Raw genomic sequence first — 24,876 nt, 5'->3', positions numbered from 1 at the left:
TCAAAGTTCCATAGTTTCAAACTATTGAGTTTGATTTTGAGAACGTTTTGATGATGAGAATTTAAAAACAAAACTATAATACACTTTCTGTATTAAGATGTTTTGATAATGAAAATATAGAATTAATCTTAATGTGTTACGTACTCTAGAACTTAAAAGGTAATCAACTAACATGTGAGCTTAATAGAGTAACATTATGTTAATCGAGTAAGGAAATAATGTTTTAATTGAGTAACAAGTATCATACTTGATGACTAACTTATTCTTTTAATTGAGTAAGACCTCAATATACATGGGATTAATTGATTATTCACTTATCTTACTCGAGTATATTAATTGAGTAGCTAGAATGTTAATCAACTAAGTGATATATTAGTCGATTAATTATACTCTTTAATAGACTAGTAAATCTTGGACAAAATGACAGGTCTCTATACTTGTATCATTAGTTAACTAAGAAAGTACTTTAATCTAGTAACTTCATACCTTAGTCAAGTAATTGATATTTTACTCTTGTATTTCATTTCAATGATGAAAAATAAAATCAATTTATTCCCTAAGTCATTTGTCAAGAATATGATTTGTTGGAGATTATGATTTGTCAAGAATATGAAAACCAAATGATCTATAATTTTATATAGATAGAGATTTGCACAAACAAGCTTTAAGATCTAAAAGAATCTCCTAAATGCTTTCACCAAATTGGTTTTGATCAAATTAGATAGTGGATGTTTTTACCTTTAATATAATTTTTCTAAGTCTGGAAGATTAGAGCATTATTAGGAGACATATAAGAAAATATTTTCATTTTAAAAAATTATCTCCTAGTATTTTGATAGATAGTATTCATTGTTGTTAGAATGATTTTTAATAAACTTTTCAATAAATATAATGTATGTATTTTGAGAGTGGTATATTTGTTAAATCTCGAATTTGTACTAAAACCAAAATTCTATTTTCTTATGGTTATGGATTTTTATTTTTTTGATATTTTTATTGAATTCAAATAGGGGTACTTTCTTATTTACATTTATGTATTAAAGTAAATGGAAGGTAAAATATAAATTAAAGAAAATGAGAAAAATGTAAATATGTTTTAATATTTTGTATCATCAAGCTTCATCTGTTGACTACATGCTTTCACTTGGTCGACTAACAGTATGCTCATTTAATTTTTTGGAACTTGACTTGGTCGACTAAGTTATAGGCTCTATCGACCAACATCATGCTTATTTTTTACTTGGTCGACTAAGCTATAAGATTTGTAGACTAATAATGTATTTTTATGACTTGGTCGACTAACTCTTTAAGTCTGTCGACAGAAGGATAGTCTTGGTCGACTAAGTGCCATGCCTATTTTTGTCTTGGTCGACTAAACGCCTTGTTGTTTTTATGACTTGGTCGACCAACCTATTTTATCTATCAACCAAGCTTGTTTTTTTCCTGATTTTGTCGACCAACTCTTTTCGCAGAAAGCTTCCAATAGCTAGTTTTTCAAATCCCAATGGTTACAAACGGCTAGTTTTCTCTTCAATCTTTTGGGATGCCTATAAATACAACTCAATGATGAACTTGAGAGGGCTAATGGATGGGAATGAATTGAATTGAGCTTACATTTATACTCGTTTTGTATTTATAGTGACTGTGCTTCATTTTTTTCTCTTCACGGCTTTAATCTTTATTTGTATCAATTCATTTAAGTCTTGTTTGTATTTTGAGAGACATTGTAACTAAGAGATTTATCTCTTAGATCCTTTCTTTATTATATTTCTTGTATTTGCTAACTTGTGTAGCTAGAGGGCCCATTTGAGTGAGAGGTTTTGTAATTTTCTTAGTTGCGGACTAGAGGACCTACTTGATTTAAGTAGGGGGTTTTAGTGGATTGTTTGCAAAATCCTTAGTTAGGAGCTAAGGTAGTGGATTAGGCTTGGGTTAAGCCAAACCACTATATATCTTGGTGTTTTTTTGTGTTTGTGTTCTTTAAATTCTCTTTATTGTCAAGCATCTATCCATTCCTCTCTTGGTTCACATATTTATCTTTGTAAACTTACATTTGTCATTTTATATGCTTTATGTTTTAAATCACTAAAACCTCAATTTGTATTAAAAAGTTTTATCAAGTTTTTAAATTACCCAATTCACCTCCCCTCTTGGGTGTGTGCCATAGGATTTCAAACCTATCAGTAACCAGATTTTATAATTGAGTAATAATTCAAGAGCAAAATATCAAGTTTCTATACTTGAATATTTAGTAGATTAAGATATTATTATTAATTTAGTAACTTCATTGGACAGAGAGTGTTAGTCTTTGTAATCAAATTTTTAATCAATTAATAAAAAGTTTTAATCAAGTAATGATACTTTTTAGTTGAGTATCAACATAGTTTCTTCAAGTAACAGATTGAAGTTACAAGTGGTTGAAAATGTTAGACTAAGATATACTTTTAATCGAGTAATATCAATTTTTAGTGAGCAACAAATATATTAGTCGTGTAATGATTAATGCAATTGATAATTTTATTTAAATAAGATTATTCAAGAGTCGAGTAATGTTTAAGTTTAATCATCTAACTTTTCAACTTACTCGACTAACTGTAGTCTCACTCGAGTAACGTTAAGTTTACTTGACTAATGTTGTGTTGAAATTCAAAAAATTAGCCATTATAAACAGCATTATATATGCATAGTTTTCAATTTCAAACAATCATACTATTATTAAATGTTGTCTAAATGATTTTTCATGTAAGTTAACAATGTTTAAACTTCAAGAACACGTTAATATTCTAACCGTTGGAATGGGAAGCAATAGAAAAACTTGCAAGTTATCTAGACAAATCAACAAGTGCATTAAAGAAGCAAAAACCATAAATACCCATGACATGCACAATGTTGAGACTACTTGAGCTGGGAGAAAAAGAAAGGAAAGAAAAAAGAAAAAACAAGCTAAGAAAAAAGTCATTATTTGAGTTCATTTGTCTTCAAGGTTTTCATACCTAGAGAGAAAAGTGTGCTCCTATTATTCATCCTTTAATTCTCTCTATATGTATTGTAAAATCTGTCATTAGCTTCCTCTCATATTCTTTTAAAGGGTTATTTGCTTGAGAGCTATTATTCTTGTGAGGTTGTGCTCCATATTTTTCTCTCTAAATTTACTAAAAGGTAATAGTTGAGCTCTATAAAAGTTACTGTAAAAGATTATAGTTGAACCTTGAAAAAGCTATAGATGATAGTGCTTGGCTCTCTAAACAAACACTCATTGGTAGATTCTAAAAATTTTTAGTGAGGAGCTAAGGTAATAGAGTAGATCGGGTTAGGCTAAACTAGTATAAATCTTGTGTGTTATCTATTTTTAATTCTTTTACATTTGATTTTCACCCTGTCATTACTTTCAGTTTATATTTTTACAACATTGATTTCAAAGGTTAAAAAAGGTTCAAATAGTGTTCGTACAAAATTTACGTCAAACCAAAAAATTTTGGAGACACCCAATTCAATCCTCTCTTGGGTGCACACTCTTACATTTTCACTAACCTTTTTGCACTAAAAGTCTCCACCTAAAACTTAATGAAGTTGCAAACTTTGAGTTTATACACTAAGTGTTAGATATGAACTTTATTAAATAACACTTGTAATTTATAAGTTTTTTGAAATTACAAAATCTTCCTTTATTTTTCAAAAACTTATAGATTTGTCCCTATTTTTGGAAAATCACAAGTCCACTTTTATCTTTCCCATAAAATTGCATATCTACATCTATCTTTCCAAATAACTACAAGTCTATCATCGCCCTTTAACTAATTTCATCAAATCTATGATAATAACAATCGACCCCAACTTGACTAGTTAAGTTACCCCGCACACTTTTTCAGATTTTATTCGATTACTTATAATGCTCACCAAATCAATGACCACACCATTAACACTACAATATCTCAAATAAATAATTAGCTCATGATTAAACATTAACACAAAATTACATATTGTGCCATTCTAAGTATCCTCTTCTTCCTATTAATGTGGGTACACCACTCTTATCAAATCTGAAACAACACACACATTAACCTCAAAGAACCACAAATAGAACTAGTAGTAATCAAGTATTAGTTAGAATTTTCTTTAGCATTTACTTTTACTTTTTTGTGTGATTTACCTTGCTTTAATCTTTTCCAATTTTTATATTAGTGAACACGTTACCAATATTTTTACCTCGATCTGCATCGAAGACCAATCTCTAAAAAAGTGTAATTCACAAAATACCGAGAACTTAACCTCATGTTTCATTCATTTCTTGCCAAATATCTCAAAAATCTCTACAACTATAGACGAGTCTTTAACCTTTCATTAATAAAGCAAGTATTTTTGTTTCAACCTCATGAATACAAAGTGTAAACCTTAAAACATGGGTAAATAAGAACCATTGAATACCTTGCATAAGTAAAAAAGCTTGGTCACTCTCTTTGCTTGCCAAGGGATTGAAAAACAAAGTTTGATTGATAACTTAGCCTGTTAAAAGGTCGACATGAAATTCCTAGGACATTGAAGCCTTAAGGTTCCAAGGAATGGACCCCAGGGCTTTGAATAGATAAAAACAATGTTTGGTTCATACTAACACGACCTCATGATAATGAGTCTCGTCTTAATATAAGTAGACTCTTAGTTTGAAAAATCATTATTGAGATAAATTAAGTTAGCTATACCCTGTCTGCTTGGGAGCCAACATTAAACCCCCTTCTTAGGGTTTGAAGTTCAATTGTGAAACATTTAGAGCTCAAGACTTCCAAGAATGATGCTTAAAGAATCTTGGATGGTTTGATGACCAGCTCACATTGAACCCATTCAAACATATGTCTTAAGGGAATAATATATGTCTTACATATCAAAACTCAATCCTTGTACTAGTGAAACCTTTTGTCTAGGGTATCATACCATTGCCCTTGGCATTCTAGAGTCAAAATCCCTGAAAATGAGGAATGCTCAAATATTAGAATTGCAAAAAGAGGAAACCCTCCAATGCTCCTAATTTGGAACTCTATAATTGTTCTCACTTTCAAGTTGATCTTGTTCCCTGTACCTCTCAAATGCTCTCTCAAATTTTTGAGTTATAGTTAATATTATACATGTGGAATTACCTTTGAAGAATAGTTAGCTTAAAAGAAGGTTGAATTAAGCTCACCATAAAATTAAATAAAACTTGTTGAAATAAAATCAAAGAAATAATGCAACACACAAAATGTATAGTGGTTTGGCCCTAACTGCCTACGTCCACTACCTTAACTCATCATTAAGGATTTTCATGCACTTACTATATAGCTTTTACCATGCTTAGCTAGAGCCTTTAACACATTTTTTTATAGGCACAACTAGAATCTTTATAGTGTGCTTTTTAATATGGCTCAAGCACCTAACCTTTGCTACTTAACAAGCTAGGATGTGATACAAAAGAACACTTGGAGAAGCTAATACAATGTAACACTCAAGCTAAAGAAAGGGTTCTCACAAAGGATCAGAGATTTAGAAAGATATATCAAATTCAAGCACTCTAAGAGGTAGTTAAGTGTAACAACTCAAGTAACCTTTGTAATAAGCCCAAGACTAAATACTTTGAGTGCTATTGTGAATGATAACTTTCTAGCCACAATCACTCAATTTATATAAGAATATGCTAATAACACATATCTAGAAATGATGAAAATTTTATCTAACTCGATATCAAAATACAACAGATGTAGCTATTTGAGTAACATATTTTTCCAATCAAGAATACACATAAGTCGAATAGCTTACTTGATATTCGAATGAAGCAGAATATAAATGAATTCTATTCTTCTAAGATCTTAAAGCATTATACACATACCAAGTTAGATATTCCAAAACATTACGATTTGATTGCATCACTTGATTGAAATTTTAGCAACTAGATCAAATACTGCTTGCTTTAACAACATTTAAATACTTCAATGTTTTGCTTTTCAAGAAATGATCATCCAACTTTTAGATTCTCCAAGTATTCAAAAAATTTCATAACATTAAGAACATTAAGATTTTGATACTAAGTTGTTAGTGTTGTGTGTCCTAATGCTAGATTTCGATGACATCTAATGGGTGTGTAACTGGTCACATTTATTGTATCTTTATATATATTTATAAAAGGCAAGTTTCTTCATTCATGATCTTTCTAGTTTAACACATGAATGAGTCCCTAGATATTATGTTTGAGAATCTTATTTTCAAGGTGTTGAGATTGTGTGACAGGATTCTCTGGCAATAGGATGTTTTAAACTATTCTTAGTCCTTAGATTCTTTGAATAAAGACTTCGATTAGTTAAGTATGGACTAGCACAGGGATTATTTACCTTATTTAGTATGAGATAATGATGGGAGGGTGGTGTGTCACACACCACGTGACATGAGATGTTGCTAGTAGACTTATATGTGGTTGTTGGGGAATAACCAAGCTAAATGTGATGTTGATAACAAACCATATGGCATGGTGGATAATGGTCTTATCGTCAAGCCGCAATGGTGTGTTGATCCTTGGACTTCAACCAACACAGTTGTTTTGTATATTGGTGCATGGGATTTACTAATGAGTCAAACCATCCAATTAAGAGGTGGAGAGGTTCATCTGTGTGGTTCCGTAATACTAGTATATGGAGATAGGTGTTATGAATAGGATCTGTCGCCCTCGTCGGTAATTGATGGGGTGAACATCTTATGTGATATACTATTGTGTGACAGGAAAGTCACTGGTCAGGGCAAATTGAATATCAGGAAAGGAGTTTCCTGAGGTGTCATCTAGTCACATTGACGAGGTCGGATACATAGTTACTAAGTTTGTAATTTTATCACTCCATGACTCTTGCTCAGTTGGGACGTTAGGTGATGGAAGGAATATAGCACATGGTAATCGTTAGCCGTAATAAGTTCACTGAAAATAAGACTTCACTGTCACCTATACTGTCTTGAACTGCAGTTAAGCGCTATTTAGGAACTCTCAAATCATCATCGGGATATAGAAAGATTTTAGTGATGGGTTAAGGAGTTTACCGATACTAAAAGGGGTTTCGGTGCTATCTGATTGCTAGCGAGTAGTGAACCTAGAAAGTCGCACACCATATAGTGTCACGTCTGGTAACCACATCTTATGCCCAAAGCATTTCAAGGATTGATGGGTCAAATGTTGACTTGTTGGCCTGGAGAGATGACTTTCCTATGGTGAAGGTCGACTTTCAAGGTGGAAAAATTCGATTTCTGCCCTGAAAAGGCAAGAGTCAAATTTAGGTTACCTAGCTATCGCTCCAATTGGGTGCCACGTGTTGGCCAATTAGAGGGGGCATAGGTGAGGCAGTGGCTGATTTCAAGAGGAAATAAATTAAAGAAGTAGTGTTTTACTGCTTCATGCTGCTTCTATCTTCTTCTTCTACTTTCTCTTTTAATCTTTCATTGTGAAATTTATACGCATAAGGGTCACGTGGGAAAATTTGAGAAGTGGGTATGGGTGATGCGACAACCCCTGTGTCTAGCTCGGGAAGGGAAACTAGGACAGTACCGAACAACGTACTAGGTGTGAATTGACTAGGACCACCACATCTTAAGGTGGATTAGTCTCAGTACAAAAATTGTTTCTATACCTATCTACATTAGGCATTAAGTATGTGCGTATTTATATTCATGTGATGAATATGCATATTGTTTAAATACTCAAGCTACTTGTATGGCGTGTATGTATATATTCTGCTGCACATATCTGATGTGCATAAAAATTTTGAAATTCTCCTTACAGTCGTACACGGGTTTTCCATCATGAGTATCAAATAGGAAAACTAATCGCTATAGATCACAACTCAAGAAACATCTCATCAAAATATGATCATTTTCTCAAGCGCCAGATGCTCAATACTAAAACATCAAGAATCTATATATGGAACAAATTCCTCTTAAACATAGAGTAAAGGTGCCACATACTTTGAGCTCTTAGAATATCACGAGTTTCACAACACACTCATGCATTTTCTTTAGGATAACCCTAAAGAGGAACATATTAAAACATATCAATAAATGAAGCATATTAATAGACAAAGCATAAAGATAAAACATAAATATCCTATAGAAAGGTTCCTTGAGCTTATAAATTCTCAAAGCAACCTCAACGAATCTTATCAAAACAATCTCAGTACATCCTCAAGAAATATGAGAATTTGTCATTTGAGAACAATAAAGTTTTGGCATAAAATTATATCATCAAAAAATTCATAACAGAAAAGTCAACATTTTTAATGCTCTCCCTCAATATATACTACAAGATAATACTTAATGGGAGAGTAGCTCAAATGCATAAGGATATATTTGAAAATAATTTTTATAGATATAACTTGATTTCTCATTTTATCCAAGAGAATGTACATCTTAAAAGCATAGTGAGAAATCAAGGAATCATTTTATTTTTGCTAATGGCATAATTTTTTAAGAGCCATGATAATGAAATCCAATTAGCATATGCCATTGTATACTGATATTAAATCAAGTGTCATAACATTATGTAAATGAATGTACCATAAACGTACTTTACCTTTACATAATACTGGTATACATTGTAGCCCATGCTATGACTTGGGAGAAGTCCACCTCCTTGCCATTTTTTGAGTATGATACAACCATAGACCGTTCTTCGCAAGGCATAGTGGATCATGCCTTTTTCCTGGATGGACATGATTTACCCTCTTCCAATAGCTGTCTCTTCTAGATTGTCTTTAAGTTACAATCTTCTTTCTTTCTTTCCAAAATTGTCCTCTTTGATTCTGTAAACATAACACTTTAGGAGGATATTTTGGTATCCATTTTTCTTTCAGTGCTTTAATAGTTTATTACTCTTGGGAACCCATATCATTTTAGGTTCATAATATGATTTACTCATGCAAAGCAAGCACTCATTTTCTCTTCTTCTTATGAGCTCAAGTTGTTATGTTTGTGACTCAATAATTGATTGGGTCAAATAAACAAATAAATAAATTGGGTTCGACCGTTGGTGTCTGCAGCCCAAGCCCTAGTCCGCTTAAATTATTCTTTTATTCTAATTCTAGCTATGTCCCTTGGCCCACACACATATATATATGGAGGAATTGGGAGCATTGTCTACTTGACAAACAAATTGAAATCACGCAAGAGAGATTAAACAAAACCCTAACCTTAGTTTCTTGTATCGATCATTTTCTTTGGGAAAATCACAAGGTTGTGTGAGAGAGGTAGAAGATTATTGTGAGTGCAGGGAATAGCTTCGGACATTGGAGCTGTGTACTCGATTTCTTCATTGTGTTCAATACTGTAAGTGGTTAGTTTTTGTTCTTGTATCTTCCATTGTAATATATCTCTGTAAATCTATTGTATATATTTTTAGTGGATTGACTAGGGTGAAGCCCTACCATGAGTAGGATTCTTTCGAATCTGAACACATACATGCCTTATTCATTTTATGTTTTCGTTGTGTGTGTATTTTTTGTTTCTTCAATTTGTTTTGATTTAGATCTTTGTACTGCTGTAGGTTTTGATTGTGTGGTTTAGTTCAGAAAATATTAACAAGTGGTTTCAGAGCCAATCAAGGGTGAACCAGATCTATCGGCGATCAAGATCTGAGAACTTGAGGACGAAGGCGATCAGAATAATGGGAGGATGAAGGTGGATCGATCGTCATTGAGCAAAACACTGGAAGATTAGAGGCCAAAATCGATTTTTGACTCTATAAGTATCTTATCCTTTGATTTCTTAACCCTATTTTTTTTTTCTTATTCAAAGATATATTGGATTGTTTGTGGTATTTGTGTGGGTTATGGTTTCTTACTGTTCTTGAACTCGAGTTAGGGTCACAACAAGTATGTGTGGGTTATTAGAATTTTTTTCCCTTTATTCCCGATCCATTGTTTCTATTCAGTTGTCAATTTTTTGTTGGTCTTCCCTTGTTATTGTTTCCATTTACTTCCTATTGTAAGTATATATCACTTGATTGTGTCAGAAAGATTGGTAAGATAAATTGCATGTATTGCTCGGTATATTTGGAGAAAGGTAATCTGTTTTTTGTAATGTTCTTGAAATTTTTATTTGAAACCTAGTTAGGTTTATAAGGATTTCAGTGAACATTTTACTCATTACCTATCCAAATTTTTTGTTGTTTCATTTTTCTTTGCAGTCCGTGTTCTGTGTACGCTGGTTGTTTGGTGTCATTTTTGTTCCAAGTTGTTTTCTATGTTGATGATGGTTTTTTGTTTTCCTTAGAAGAATAGAACCAAAGATGGCACCTATGAAAGTGGAACTCAAAAAATTTAATGGCTACAGGGACTTCCACTTGTGGTAGAAAAAGATGAAGGCTGTGTTGGTGCAACACCGGTGTGCGAAGGCCTTGACAGAACAGAAAGAATATAAGAAAGAAAAGGAAACATTGGGGGCAATGACTGATCAGGAAAGGTAAGACATGGACGAGTTGGCGTTCAGCCTCCTCATACTCAATCTCTTTAACAATGTCCTAAGGCAAATAAATGACGAAAAAACCACTGCAAAGGTGTGGAGTAAATTAGAGTCTTTGTACATGGCTAGGTCTTTGTCAAATAAGATATATCTAAAAGAAAAGCTCTTTAGTTTTTAAGATGGACCCTTCAAAAAGCTTAGAAGAAAATCTAGATGATTTCAAAGTTATCACTACAGGCCTAACAAACATAGATGAAAAGATTTTTTATGAAAACCAGGCTATTATACTCTTGAATTCCCTACCAAATTCATATAAGGATATGAAAACTATTATAAAGTATGGAAGGGAATCCCTTTCTTTAGAAGATGTTTTGCTAGCCTTGAGGTCAATAGATCTTGAAACTAAGAAAGAACAGAAAATCAGTTTTGTTGAAGGTCTATATGTTAAGGATAAGTTTAATAAGAAATCTCATTCTAAAGGTAAAAGTGAGTCTAGATCTCAATCTAAGGATAAAGAGAATTCAAAATCAGTGACTTGTTGGTTTTGTAAGGAAGAAGGTCATCTTAGAAAAAATTATCCTTCGAGGCAGAAGGATTATATACAAGAAAATGTAAATCTCTCAGATGGATATGAGAGTGGAGAAGGCCTAAGCATTTTAGAAGTCTTGGCATAAAAAATTGGGGCACATAGGCTTAAGAGGGCTATAAGAGTTAAGCGAGTTAGGCTTTTGGATTCAAAATGGATTAGAAATCTAGAGTTTTGTTAATCTTGTGTTATGGGTAAATCCCATGGATGCCTGTGTTATGGGTGAAATCTCATATGTTGTAGTTTGCTTACTCTATCTGTAGGGTTCTCTCCCATGTTCCCTGTTTTCTTTCTAAGGGCCTAATATGTTTATTTCCCTTGTTGATGGATATTCTTGAAAGATTTGGGTATTCTTCCTTAGGCATAAAAGTGAATCTTTTGAGAAGTTTATGAAGTAAAAAATCTTAATTGAATATCAAACAGGAAAGAGGATTAAGTTTGAAAAACTAATAGTCGGCCTAAAAATTAATGTTCCCAATCTCATAGGGTTAGTCAAACCTAAATAAAGTGATAATGTTTAGTTTAAGGTGGAAATGTGTAAGTCTTAAAGTGGAACCTTAGGAAATACCATGTTTTGATGATAACCCTAGTGTCAGCCCTAATACCTTAATCATAGTAGGCTTAAATAGAGTTAGATGATCCTATTGTCTTTAGTGAAGTTCATAGCTAAAGTCTACCTAGGTCATAAGTTTGAGCAAAGCATTATTTTTTGCTCAAATGTGCTCCCGAGCTAGGGGAGTTATAGTGTGGAACCCCTAATCAAATATCCCAGCTAAGCTGAAGAACCTGAGCAAGAGCCCCAAGAAGGGTAGTGAAACAAAAAAAGAACCACCTTGACCTACCATGCATGCTTAACTAGGATCACCTATACTCATATAGAAGAAACAAGCAAGGGAAGCACAACTCACATCCTAGGCACACATACAAAAGATAACTGGCCCACAAGGTTACATGGTATATATATACATATACAAAATAGTGCTAAGAGCTCAAAAGACAAACAACCACGACACGACACCATAAGATACTCCTCATAACAGGATTTGCTAAGTCTACCCGGTACACCATCTATTGGAATAGCTCATGGACTGCTAGACTCGTCCCGACACTTAGCTTTGCCCTTACCTGGAATGAAGAGAAGCAAGAGTGAGCCACAAGACTCAACAAACATATAAGAAAGGAAAGGCTGACAAGAGTATGAAAGCTAAAAAGTAACCCGCACCCCACATACAACAACCATACATCACATGTCCATAAATCACATAACAGATATAGAGAAGTGTCATATAATAAAATATGCACATACTAGTCCTTAGGGTCTACATAAGACACATGACACCCGAGTCCTTATCACAGACCTATCATTGCCCTAAAAGGTAACATGGGCAACTCCCCGAGCCAAAGCTCCCTTAGGTCGGCGCTACTGAAACCTGAAACGACAAGCTAACCACGTCCGTAAACCAAACCTCGGCATGAAATATCCACTTGAAAAGCATCTTCCACCCAACCAAACAACGTTAGGAACCATGTAAAGAAAAAATATAATGCAATGGCATAATGAGCATCAACGTGATACATAGCCTCCATAAAACCATGGATCAAGCTCTACTCATCCATATAGGAAGTCACACTCAATGCAGTGCTAGTGTCCAACTAACTTAGGTATTAAAACAACCTAGTATGCCCGTGGCCAAGAACACAAGTCACATGGATTCCCCTAAATGCGTAATCCGGAAGCCCCTGCATGTATTTGGAATGGCAAAGTACTAGAAATTACAAAAACCTTATGCATTATACTCTCGACCATAACAACATCTTTGCACTTCCCCAATGAAATCCTACCCATGCAAGAACCTAGCTTCATTTCGATAACAAAAAAGAAAGGAAATCGAACCCTTCAAAGCACACCAAAAAAGACCCACCGATTGAGCAAGGGTCCAACCAAGATGGAGGAAACTAGAAAGTAACAAGGGGTAAGAGCTTACCTGAAATGAAAAGGAAACAGAACAACCAGAAGCTTGGTCGAACCCTCCTCCTCCTTGCTCTTCCTCTTCTTCTTCTCCCCTATTCTCAACTGAACACTCTAAAAATATTTCATCTTCTCTCGATAATCACTTGGTTTATATAGCAAGAGGTAGGGGAAAATGGATGTAAACACGTGGCAAGATCAGATGTAGGGCTTTCACCACCGACTGAAGGTCGATTTGGACGAGGAAGTGGCCTGGGAAGTCATTTATAGATAAGCTCATCCGAATATAATAGGTGATATCCGAATATGGGAGGGCATATTTGAATATGTAGGCAACCATCCGAATATAAGGGCCTAAAATTAATAGGGATATCTGGATATCCAAGCCTCCTATTCGAATACATGACACAAAGGATTTCAAACATATCTGAATGCCAAGCCTTCTATTCGGATATCAGACATAATTCAAGGAGAATATTCGAATAAGCCTCAAGCTATCCAGATACCTCTCTAACACTTTAGCATATCCGAATACTACAAGCCTCATTTGGATACCAAGGCCAAAGCAAGCACACCCATTTGGATATCTCACACTTCTATTCGAATACTAAAGCCCAAAACCAAGCATGCATTCGGATACCATTTTCTAGCCCTTAAATCCAAAACACAAACACTCATATGCTCATGCTAATGATTACCATAACCAGCTAATTAAATCCCGACCTCAACAACAGGTCATTACATGCAAGTTCTCTAGTCAAATCCATTATCAATCCATTCTTGAGTTAAGGTGGAATTTGTCATGTTTGTGACTAAATAATTGATTGGGTCAAATAAACAAATAAATAAATTGGGTTCGACAATTGGTGTCTACAGCCCAAGCCCAAGTTCGCTTAAATTGTTCTTTTATTCTAATTCAAACTATGTCCCTTATCCCACACATATATACATATGAAGGAATTAGGAGCATTGTCTACTTGACAAACAGATTGAAATCACGCAAGAGAGATTAAATAGAACCCTAACCCCAGTTTCTTGTATTAATCATTTTCTCTGGGAAAATCATGGGGTTGCGTGAGAGAGGTAGAACATTATTGTGAGTGCAAGGAATAGCTCAGGACATTGGAGTTGTGTACTCAATTTCTTCATTATGTTCGATACTGTAAGTGGTTAGTTTTTGTTCTTGTTATTAGATTTGAAGAGTCTATGACAAGTACCAAGACGGGGGTGAATTGGTATATTTAAATTTTCTTTTGATAAAAGAAGATGTCGTCTATGAAGACTACGGTTTCCTTAAACCTCAAGACATTGAAATGGCACGATGAGGTATCAACTGTATTTAAGACAATCTCGTTTTAACAATGGAGAAAACAAGAATGAAAAATATAAATATATGAACCAAGAAAGAAATAACGAAATGCTTAAAAGAATGAAGAGGTAAAGGTCACAAGCACAAGAGAACACAAGGAATTATAGTGGTTCAGCTTAACTCAGCCTAATCCACTATCTTAGCTCCTCACTAAGGTTTTTCAAACAAAATACTATAACTCTCCTACCACACTGGATAGGCCCTCTAGCACTAAGCTAGGAAGATACAAACCTCTTACTTGAACAAGCAAGCTTTCTAGGCAAAGCTAGGTATCCCAAAAACCTCTTACAAACAAAGTAGGTCCTCTAGCAAAACACGCTAGGATAATGCAAATTGTTACAATATACGAGAGGATCTGAGAAACAATATTCTCAGTTACAAGTTCTCTCAAAGATTAAGACAAGGTATGAAAAAGAATTACACAAGATAAATACAATGCCTTGAAAAGAGAACAACTTTACCAATGAAGCACAACAATGATTTTAGCACTTGGGAGCTTGTATTGCTTGGAGTATTTGAAATCTCCAAATGACTTGTATTTATAGCCTCTTGAAAGCCCATGTTTGAATCAGGCCATTGTTAGTGGAGAGAGCACTTGAGTGCAAAAGATGAATTAGCCGTTATGTGTCTCTGCGAAGCAAACGGTTAACAGATGCAATGCATCAGTCGACAGATTAGTAAAAATTTAAAATTCGATCGACAGATCATTTGAGACTGTTGATAGTTCCTTGTGCAAACATTTTGTCGGTCAACAGATGCATAGGTATCGGTCGACAAATAGCTTGCTCACCAAAAAAAATCAAGGATTGGCATTTTTCCTGTCGATAGATGCAAAAGCATTAGTCGATAGTTCCTTGTTAAGATATAAGATCGGTCGACAGATGCTTAAACATCGGTCGACAGATGAAGCCATACTTCAGAAGAGGTATATTGTCAGTCGATAGATGCATAGGCATCGATCAACAGATGTAAGTCAATATAAAGGATCGATCGACAGAATTTAAAAAATGGTCGACAGGTCATATTGATCAATCGACAGATGACTTACTAAATTTTGAAACAAATGCTTCTTTTTGGAATGAAATGACTAACGACTTTTACAACCTTTAGGAAAAGATTATGCTTTGATGATATTTTGATTTTGATAATGACAAATCATTTTCAATAGAAGAGATTTTGCAAAAGCAAGAGATGTTTTTCATCATTAAAATTAAAGTCTTTATATTTGAATCATAGATCTATCATGTGATTCATCACTTGTATCTTTTGTTGTAATATATCTTTGTAAATTCATTGTATATATTTCTAGTGAATTGAGTAGGGTGAAGTCCTGCTATGAGTAAAATTATTTTGAATTCGAACTTGTACATCTCTTGTTTATTTTTTGTTTTTTTTGTGCGCATTATGTGTATATTTTTTGTTTCTTCGATTTGTTCGGATTTAAATCTTGATACCGTTGTAGGTTTTGATTGTCTGATTTATTTCACATAATATTAACACGAGGTCAAGTTTGGCTCCATAGTCGTAAGCTACTTGTGAGCTCACCACGAGCAAAGCTCGAGATAGACTTATGTAAAATGAGCTCTAAATCAAACAAAATTTTAAGCACGATTCGAGGTTAAGCCCAATGTTTTCCTGCCCACCTGACCCTGAGCACCCAAACTTGGCTCCATTCCATCCCTCCTCCTCGTTCACCTTCTCATCCAACTATTCTCAAACCAAAACTAAGACCAAAACTTTGGCGTAAATTGATTCGCTCACGAAGCTTGGAAGAAATGTCGAAGACTGACGAGCCGGCGATCGGAATTCCCTATACGCCGAATTTCCATTCTCCTCCGATGCAACTGCAGTTCGATCATCATCATCAAGAATACTACTGCGTCGCAGAGAACCCCTATCAGGCTGGACTGATCCCTACCCACGCAGTCTTCGATGATCCAAAGGCAATTCCAATTCAACAGACGATCTACAGAGACACCCCGGCCCCTTTCAACTGCGTTTTCTGCGGTAATTCTGGTCTCACCACCGTCAGGTAAGCACTCTGTCTTTTACGGCGCCTTCTCCAGAGTCAATTATGGTTTTCCGAAAAAGTTAGAGAACGAATTGAATCTTATTGCGTTTAAATTGAAATTCTTTAGAGTTTAGGGTTTCGCGGATCGAGAATAACATTCGGGAAGTTGAAATTTTGAATGTTGACACAAAATCGTGTCATCTCCTGTTGACTTTGAATTTCTTCCGGAAATTAGTCTTTTAAATACTTTAACATGAATCATGGAAGACAGCTTGGGTATCTTGGACGCGTACTATGATTGGTTACTTTTCTCATATTCAAGAACAAACTGCGCTGTTGCGGCGGTTTACGATGAATGGCTTGAATTGGAGTTATTTTCCTTCTCAGTACAGTAGTTAAGGATTTCCTATCTTTTGTACTATGGGTGAATTTTCATCATGGTTACCACATTCTTTTTTAGTTTGAATTTGATGTTGCTATTTTATGCAGAAGACTTCCTGCTGATGCAACGTAGAAACTATATTTTTGACAACCTTGTTCCATTTCCAATTTATCCAGTAATATCCCTCCTCCTAAACAAGATATCAAAATCTGCAGCAACATCAATTCAACAGAAAAAATACATCGAGTCAACAAGAAAGGACTCACATGATTCATCTTAGGTCCTCCGTGTCGAATGGAGTTAAGTTGGTTGATGCTCCCCCCACCCCTTCCATCCCAAATTTAGACGAATCTGTAAATTGGGTAACTTGAAATGGTCCAATCATCAGTCATGCATATTTATAGGCTACCGTTGACCTGCACTATATGTTTAAGTTTTAGTTGCAGTTCTCAGGTTTCACTGCCCCCTCTCCCTCTGTTTCTTTTCATCTGCAATCCAGATCGAAACCAAGTTTGGCAGCTCTTGTTGGTTGCATGATGCCAATGATGCTTGGAGTTTGCTTTCTTTATCCTTCAATGGACTGCCTCTGGCATAAGTATCACTATTGCCCAAGCTGCAAAGAGAAGGTAAGCAACGTATACAAGAAGGCTTTGTCCATTGTTTCATTTTCTGTCACTCAACATAAACACCCTAACAACTGTGCTGTTTCCTATCTTTGTTCTGTATAGGTTTTTGATTTTGAGAAGTCTGATCCTTGTGCAGTGATGGATCTTTCACACTGGACACAACCAAGCTTTGCATTGCCTTGATAACATGATAAGCCCTTAATCTACATTACAAGTCACAACTGCACATTTTTCTTTCACTTGGACGTGATTCTTTTTGTGGGACTGATTGTATCATCTTCTATCCTTTTGTGTTTATAGCTGAACCATCATATATATATCCATCAAAGCTCTGTGGGAGAAGACTGTCAAAGCAACTATTAATTTGCTGTAAAAATAACATGTCATATTAATACTGGAGTCTACGTAACAATTTGTTTATTTCTTTGCAATTGTTCACGCACATTGTAATTAGTTCCTTGCCAACTTACTATGTTATGCTGTTGGATGGTAGGATGGGTTAGTCTTCCACATTAGTGCTCTGATAACTGCTGAGGGGTCTATTTGTGGTTCTATGGAAAGTCTGTGAATTCCAAATCAAATAAGATGGTTGAATTGATGATTCAAAACCCTTCAACCTGCCACAATGTTTGTTTGGATAGAAGTAGTTGCCGCCTTTTGTCTGAATCTATCTGTAAAAGAATATTTTTCTTGTGATGCTTTTGGCTTCATGTTAATCCATATTGCTATTTATCCAGAAGAAAAATGTTTAGCTACATTGTTAAAAGTAGAAAATTTGTGTGAATTATACCATCACTGAGTATATGCTAAACACTATTGTCTATGAGTTGATCTTGCTTGTTATGTATGGAATAATGTGTGTACCTTCAATATATGTTGGTATTATTCACAATCATTTTATATTCTATTGTTAATATATTTTTCTGTGATATTTCTAAATTTCATCACAGTTTTCAGCCTAGATGCATCGTTTCTGGAATTTTGCCTACCATTTATCAATTCTTTCATGTAACTTCATATTCAGTTTTGCTGTCCATTTCAGTGAGGATGGGAGGTTATAACATAGAGTTGTTAGGACATCTTAAGAAACTTGTGGGAAAAGAAGAGTCTTATTTGTGCCATTCGGGTCAACTCAACAAACATTTGTTCCAATTACTTGAAGGAAGTGCACATATCAACAAGCCTTTGAGTTGTGTATCCTGAGTAAGGATTCTCTTAGGGCCCGATCTGCCTCCAGCATAAGACAACTAAGTGAATAAAACAGGCAAACCAAGACTGATAGAGATTATGCACCTTGTAGAGACAACTTACTTACACATAGAAGTTGCATTGACTTGGTTGAGAACTGTAGGAAATATTTGGAAAGCATCAGTCTTATTGTATATATGTGTACCATTCTGTGTTCGGAGAAACTGCTAGAACAAAGACTTGGCATGGCCGCATGGCCAAAATGCCTCAAAGACAGCAACGTACTCTCAAGTGAGGCAAGGAGACTACCTGGGGAATTAAACAAGTATGACCCCTAGATTAAACCATCTGCTTCCTAATAAAGATGAATGATGCAAGTCATGGATAATTTTCTAGAGATTGAGCATCTGCACGTCACGCTTGACATATTTGGTTGAGAATATGATAGTGAATATTGTGACTGTCATTGTAAATCAAGGGATTTAACCTGTATGGTGATTGGTGAGGAAGAATAAGGTATGCAAAAGAAAAATGTTTCTTACCCAAGAAACTAGGGATTTAGGTAGTCTATGTTCTTTTCCTTTTTTCTGGGTTTATGATCCCCTGATTCTATGGTTCTGGCAATATGCGAGCAAAGCTTAGTGGGACTTCTTTCAAGATAAAATGCACGTAGACCTCCCGTGATTTAGTTCATTGATTGAGACACCTCATGTAGTTTGGAAATGTTTCTAAAAGTCCTTGTATGACTTTAGTTTTTTTTAGCAAAAATGCCCCTCCATGACCAACCCCCCCAATTGATCTAGATTATTTTAACTAAATGTTAAATAAGTTAAAATAAACCCTAATAAAATCAAAATAGAAACAAAAAAAATAAAAAATAAAAAATATGTTTGCTAGACGTCATTGCTAGCAATGGATTCTAACTAGCCTTCGGCAATCCTCTAGCAATGGGTTCTAAAAGGAACTCGTTGTTGAATGAGTTCTGGAGAACACACACTCGAGAAAGGGGGGGTGAACAAGAAGATGAATTGGTGAAACAGATGAAGACGAATCAATGAGGAAGAAGAGACCATTGATTGCATCATCATTGCGTTGATTAGAACAAATTCGTGTGTGTGTACATTTTTTTTCATATGTACACACACACACACGAGTTTCATATGTACATTTTTTCTGTTTTTATATACAATGTGTTGCACTTTGTAAAGAGTACAAATCCTAAATCCAAGGAGCTAATTCCTAAAATAAAGGATTCAGATCCTAAATTAAAGGAAACACTTTAGGAAAGGAAAAAATAAGAAAGAATCAATTACCATCGATCACTTTCACTCAATTATGTAAACTAAAAGCTATAAGGCTGTCAAAGCAGTCGTGGACTTTCAACACTCATTCTCAAACTGGTGAATTAATATTTGTCATTCCCAACTTGGTTGTTTGTTTCTAGAATCTATTTGGAGCAAGTCTTTTATTCAAAACATTTGCACTCTGTTCTTCAGAAGGCACATAGGGTAGGCTGATAAGTCTTTGTTTTTATTTTTTCTTTAATAAAGTGTTTATCTATATCCACATACTTGTTTCGATTATGTTGTATAGGGTTATGTACAATGTTTATAGCTGACATATTATCACAATACAATTTCATGTTTTGATTTCTTTAAATTCCCAAATCATTTAGAATGATCTTAAGCCACATTAACTCGTAAATACCAAGTGTCATTGGTGTAAATTTTGTTTCTACACTTGATTTTGTTAGTGTTGTGCCCAAATGCTAGATTTAGATGACATATAGGGTGTATATAAATACTTACAATGTATCTTTGTAAATCTTTATAAAGACCAGTTTTTCAATATTATTTACTCTTCAGTTTGTTGGATGAATAAGTTTCTGAATTTCTTGTTTGAGAATCTTATTCTTAAAGTGTTAAGAATATATGTGATAGGATTCTCTAGTAACAAGATTTCTTAAATATTCATGATTCTTAGATTAGTTAGATGGGGACTTTGATTAATCCATTATGGACATGCACGCAGTTTGCTACCTTGATTAGTATGAGTTACTAATGATTAAGGGTGTCACATACCATATAACATGTGATGTTTATAGTAAACTCGTGGATGGTTGTTGGAGAACAACACACTGAATGTGACACCAATGACTAATCACATGGCATGGTGAATAATGATCTTGTCATTAAGTTGCAATTGTGTAATTGATCATTTGACTTGAATTGACACAATTGTTTTGTGTATTGGTGTACGAGATTTGTTAATGTGTCTAACCATCTAATTGTGAGGTGAAGACGTTCATTTTTGTGATCTCGTATTATTGGTACATGGAGGTTGGTGTTAATGGATATGATCTGTCACCGTTATTAAAGTGAGGCGAACATCTTATGTGGTCTATCGTTAGTATAACGGGAAAGTTCTTAGCCAAAATAGTATGATTAATCAGGAAAGAGTTTCTTGAGGTGTCATCTAGCCGTACTAATAAAATCAGACACATAGTTACTAAGTTTGTGAGTTTATCACACCATGACTCTCGCTCGATTGAGACATTAAGTGATGAAATGATTGCATTACATGGTAATTGACAGCTGTAAGAGGTTCACTTGAAGTTAGACATCATTGCCTTCTATATTGTTCTAGACCGTTGCTAGGTGCTCCTATGACCTTTCAGAATGTCATGAGAATATGGAGAGATTCTCGGGATGGGTCAAAGATTTGGTCGACGTTAAAAAGGGTTTTGACGTTATTTGATTACTATTAGTCAATGAACCTATAAAGTCACACACCCTACATCGTGACATTCAGTATCAACACCATGCACCAATCATGTCATTGACATCATTAATAGTTAATGATAGGTTTCAAATATGTTATTAAGTGTTAATGACGTGGTTTGTTAAAAGTTAATGAATCAGTTGCAGTTTCTTTGGGGTTGCATCGAAAGTGTCAATTGCTTATGCTTAAACATTTGATTGTCTTGATAGTCGACAATTTGAGGAGTCGGCTGATCGGCTTTCCAAAGTGTTGGGAAATGATTGACAACTTTGTATGAAATGGTTGATCATTTTTGCCACCTAAGCTCAAATTAATGATTTAGACGTGCCAGCTTGTTGGGTATGTTGGGTGGCAATGTGGAGACTTCAGATGTTTCCTTCTGGAGGTAGAATCGGGAGAGCAAGGGGTGGGATTTTCCTCTTGGCAGAATTCTCTCATGCTCTGCAACTCTTACTTTTGTTTTAGTTCAAATTACAGATAGCTTAATTGTTAAGTTGGGTATTATCGGATAGTTCGAAAGAGAGTAACAGGTGCGAGTGACTTAGCGTTCTTTGGCTGGCACGAAACGAGGACTGGGAGTTGATATTGGAAAGCTTGCTAAGTGTGGACGGACTAGGCTTTCCATAGCTTAAGAATGATTCGATTTTAGTGTAAAAACAATTTATATACTCACCTGATATCGGGTTTTAGGTATGTTATTTATTGTATTTCATTTGATGAAATATCGTGTTACTTAAATACCCAAGTTACATATAGTAGGTGTATAATCTTGTTTCCACTATGTATATCTGATACACAAAAAATTTAAATTTTATCTACACCACCATGTGACTATTCCATTAGATTTTGCCATCACATTTTTTTTTTACTTCTCCATATAATCAAATTATTCCCTGGGAAAGTGTAGTAGCCTGAGGTAGATCTTTTGTCAGATAGAGAGCTTGTATAATCAGTTTCAATGTATGTTGTTAATGATAGATCTTGGTTAGGACTGAATAAGATACCTCTTGCTAGAGTGGATTTCAAATAGTAGAGAATTATATGAACTACATGCATTATGTTCTAGCCCTGAAATGGGCATAAATTGACTAATAACACCAACAACAAATTCTATATCGAGATTTGTATGAGAGAGAGAGAGATCAAATTTTCAGCTAACCTTTGATACCTTCATTTGTTAATCTTACTAGCATCACATAGTTCAGTCAATACATGATTTTGTTTAATGGGAGTGTGATAATTATGACTCAAAATCTTAACTCATATGTGATTGGGTTTTCTAATTTGATCATAATGAGGATTTCAAATTTAATTGTGATTAGGTTGTTGTCAAATTCTATTTTGTCTAGAATTTATCTCATTTGGAGAAATATCATCATAAATTATCTTCTGATTAGAATAAAATTTCTTGTGTACATCTATAGATGATTTTAAGTCTATAAATAGGTGCTCAAGTCACTAGAATTAGTGTGGCAATATCACTTTTGTTGTAACAATATTTGCTTAGTGATATTTTGTTATTTTTGCCCGTGATTTTTCTCAATTTAGGTGTTTCACGTTAAATTCTATGTTCGTGTGTGTGATTGATGGTTTGATTATGATTTGTTTTCGATCCAATTTCGTAACAAATTGGTATCAGACTTGTTGGATTAAACCATCAACTATTTGCACATCTCAGTCGTTGGATCTAAAATTTTAGCATCATCATTTTTCATCTGGGTTTTCAACTTCCCCAACCCTAGTTGCCGCCTCCAGGCCACTACCACCATCTACCAACTGCCTTCACTATTGTCAGCCACCTCTAGGCCAATTTTGAGCTACCGACCCCGTTTTCTGTCGTCGCTGAGAGCCAAGTTCCAGTCGTTGTTATTAGCCATTAGCAGTTGTTTCAACCTTCACAATCGATCACATGTCTTCACGGTCGATCAATCGTTGTCTATTCGTCTTTCGCTTGGCTGGCCACAACCCTTCGACTTCCTCTTGCGAGGAACCGCTGCTTTCATCTTTTTCTTCAATCGTCTTCTTCCTTATCGTGACTAACCCACAGTGACTCCACCATTATCGATTGACAAGACTTCCACTCTCGTCGTCGTTGCTTCCCATCGCCATGCCCACCATCATTGTTCTTGGTAGTTTACCCCTCGCCATTGGTGGCCTGAAGCCCAACCATCCTCATTTAGGTTTCCTCCATTATAGAAGGTCATTGTTTCAGCAAACCTAGATTTGGTAGATCCAACCCACCAAGACTAGACCCACTTTAGATTCGATCAGCTACATTAATAGATGCAGATCTATTTTTTTTCTTAAATTTGGATCGAATTCGGTATTTTTGTCTATTTTTAATTGGGTTTCTTTTTTAATATTATTCAAGGTTATTTAATAGCTACGTTGAAATATAATATTCTTTTGTTGGAGCGGAATATTAGATTTTTGTTATGATAGGTTAAGATGTGTGCAATTTTGACATAGATGGATTTAAATGATGTGCTTTTAGATTTTGAAAAAATGCCACAATCATAGAGTATTGAGGAAAAATAACGTAAGGATTGTAAGGTCTTGTCTCAAATACATCTGCATTTATCGAATCAAATTTTCTAGAATGTTTCGAAAGAAAAGATCGTAGCCGCTCTATGGTTGAAATTAGAACACTTGTGTATGACGAAGAGTTTAACCAATAAGTTGCATCTCAAACAGAAGCCATATTCTCATCAAATGGAAGAAGGTACATCTATTGAAATCCATTTAACAGGTTTTAAAGAAATTGCTTCTGATTTGAAAGCATAGAGCTTAAGTATAATGATGAGAATTTGGGTATAATTTTATTATGTTCTCTATAGATCTCATATTTAATTTTTAAAGACAACATATTCTATAGTTGTGATACTTTCACCCTACATGAGGTTATGATGATTTATTCTTGATAGAAAAAGTTGATAAGCAATTTTTAGGGATTTCTAAAAATTAGGGGGAGAGTATGTTGATTAGATGAAGAACAATGATAGAAATTTTGATGGTAGAGGAAAAATTAGATCCAAATCTAAAAAAAAAAAAAAAAAATCTGTAATTACTATAAGAAAAAAGGACACAAAGGAGTATTATAAGTTGCAGAACAAACTTAAGAGACATAAATATGACGACAAGTGTAAAAACGTGCAATACAAAAAATTCAGCTTTTAGCGACGAAAAAATTCGTTGCTAAAACTAAAAATTTCATCGCTAAATTATTTAGCAATGGATGGTTTTAGCGACGGAATTAGTGATGGGGATTGTTTTCATCGCTAATCAGTGACGAGAATGCTTCCGTCGCTGATCAGTGCTTTCATCGTTGATTCCGTCGCTAATTTAAAAAAAATAAAACAAAATTTAAACATAAATAAAATAATAATAAAATATATAAAAATATAAATTATATAAATTAAAATTTGAACATAAATTTTTATATTTATTTAATATAAATAGATAATTAAATTTTTGATAATTAACAATTTATTTTAATTAATTGAATATAA

At 34.4% G+C, this 24,876-nt stretch overlaps 1 protein-coding gene across 1 annotated transcript; it reads left to right on the top strand.

Moving 5' to 3' along the window:
* Nucleotides 1-15,911: 15,911 nt before the first annotated feature.
* On the top strand, nt 15,912-17,906 carry LOC127796294 (GSH-induced LITAF domain protein-like). The gene is made up of 3 exons (XM_052328365.1): nt 15,912-16,411; nt 17,272-17,398; nt 17,501-17,906. Exons 1-3 carry the CDS (start codon nt 16,155-16,157, stop codon nt 17,579-17,581), a joined length of 465 nt encoding a protein of 154 aa, XP_052184325.1. The 5' UTR covers nt 15,912-16,154; the 3' UTR covers nt 17,582-17,906.
* Nucleotides 17,907-24,876: the final 6,970 nt, after the last annotated feature.

The sequence above is a fragment of the Diospyros lotus genome, chromosome 3 (assembly GCF_014633365.1).
Source record: "Diospyros lotus cultivar Yz01 chromosome 3, ASM1463336v1, whole genome shotgun sequence".
Taxonomy (NCBI): domain Eukaryota; kingdom Viridiplantae; phylum Streptophyta; class Magnoliopsida; order Ericales; family Ebenaceae; genus Diospyros; species Diospyros lotus.
This window is presented reverse-complemented; position numbering and strand designations above follow the sequence as displayed.

Excerpts from the sequence above, each read along its gene's own strand:
- LOC127796294 (XM_052328365.1), top strand. The coding sequence starts at position 16,155 with ATGTCGAAGACTGACGAGCCGGCGATCGGAATTCCCTATACGCCGAAT. Across the intron at positions 16,412-17,271 it reads TCTGGTCTCACCACCGTCAG|ATCGAAACCAAGTTTGGCAG; the intron begins GTAAGCACTCTG and ends TCTGCAATCCAG. Across the intron at positions 17,399-17,500 it reads GCCCAAGCTGCAAAGAGAAG|GTTTTTGATTTTGAGAAGTC; the intron begins GTAAGCAACGTA and ends TGTTCTGTATAG.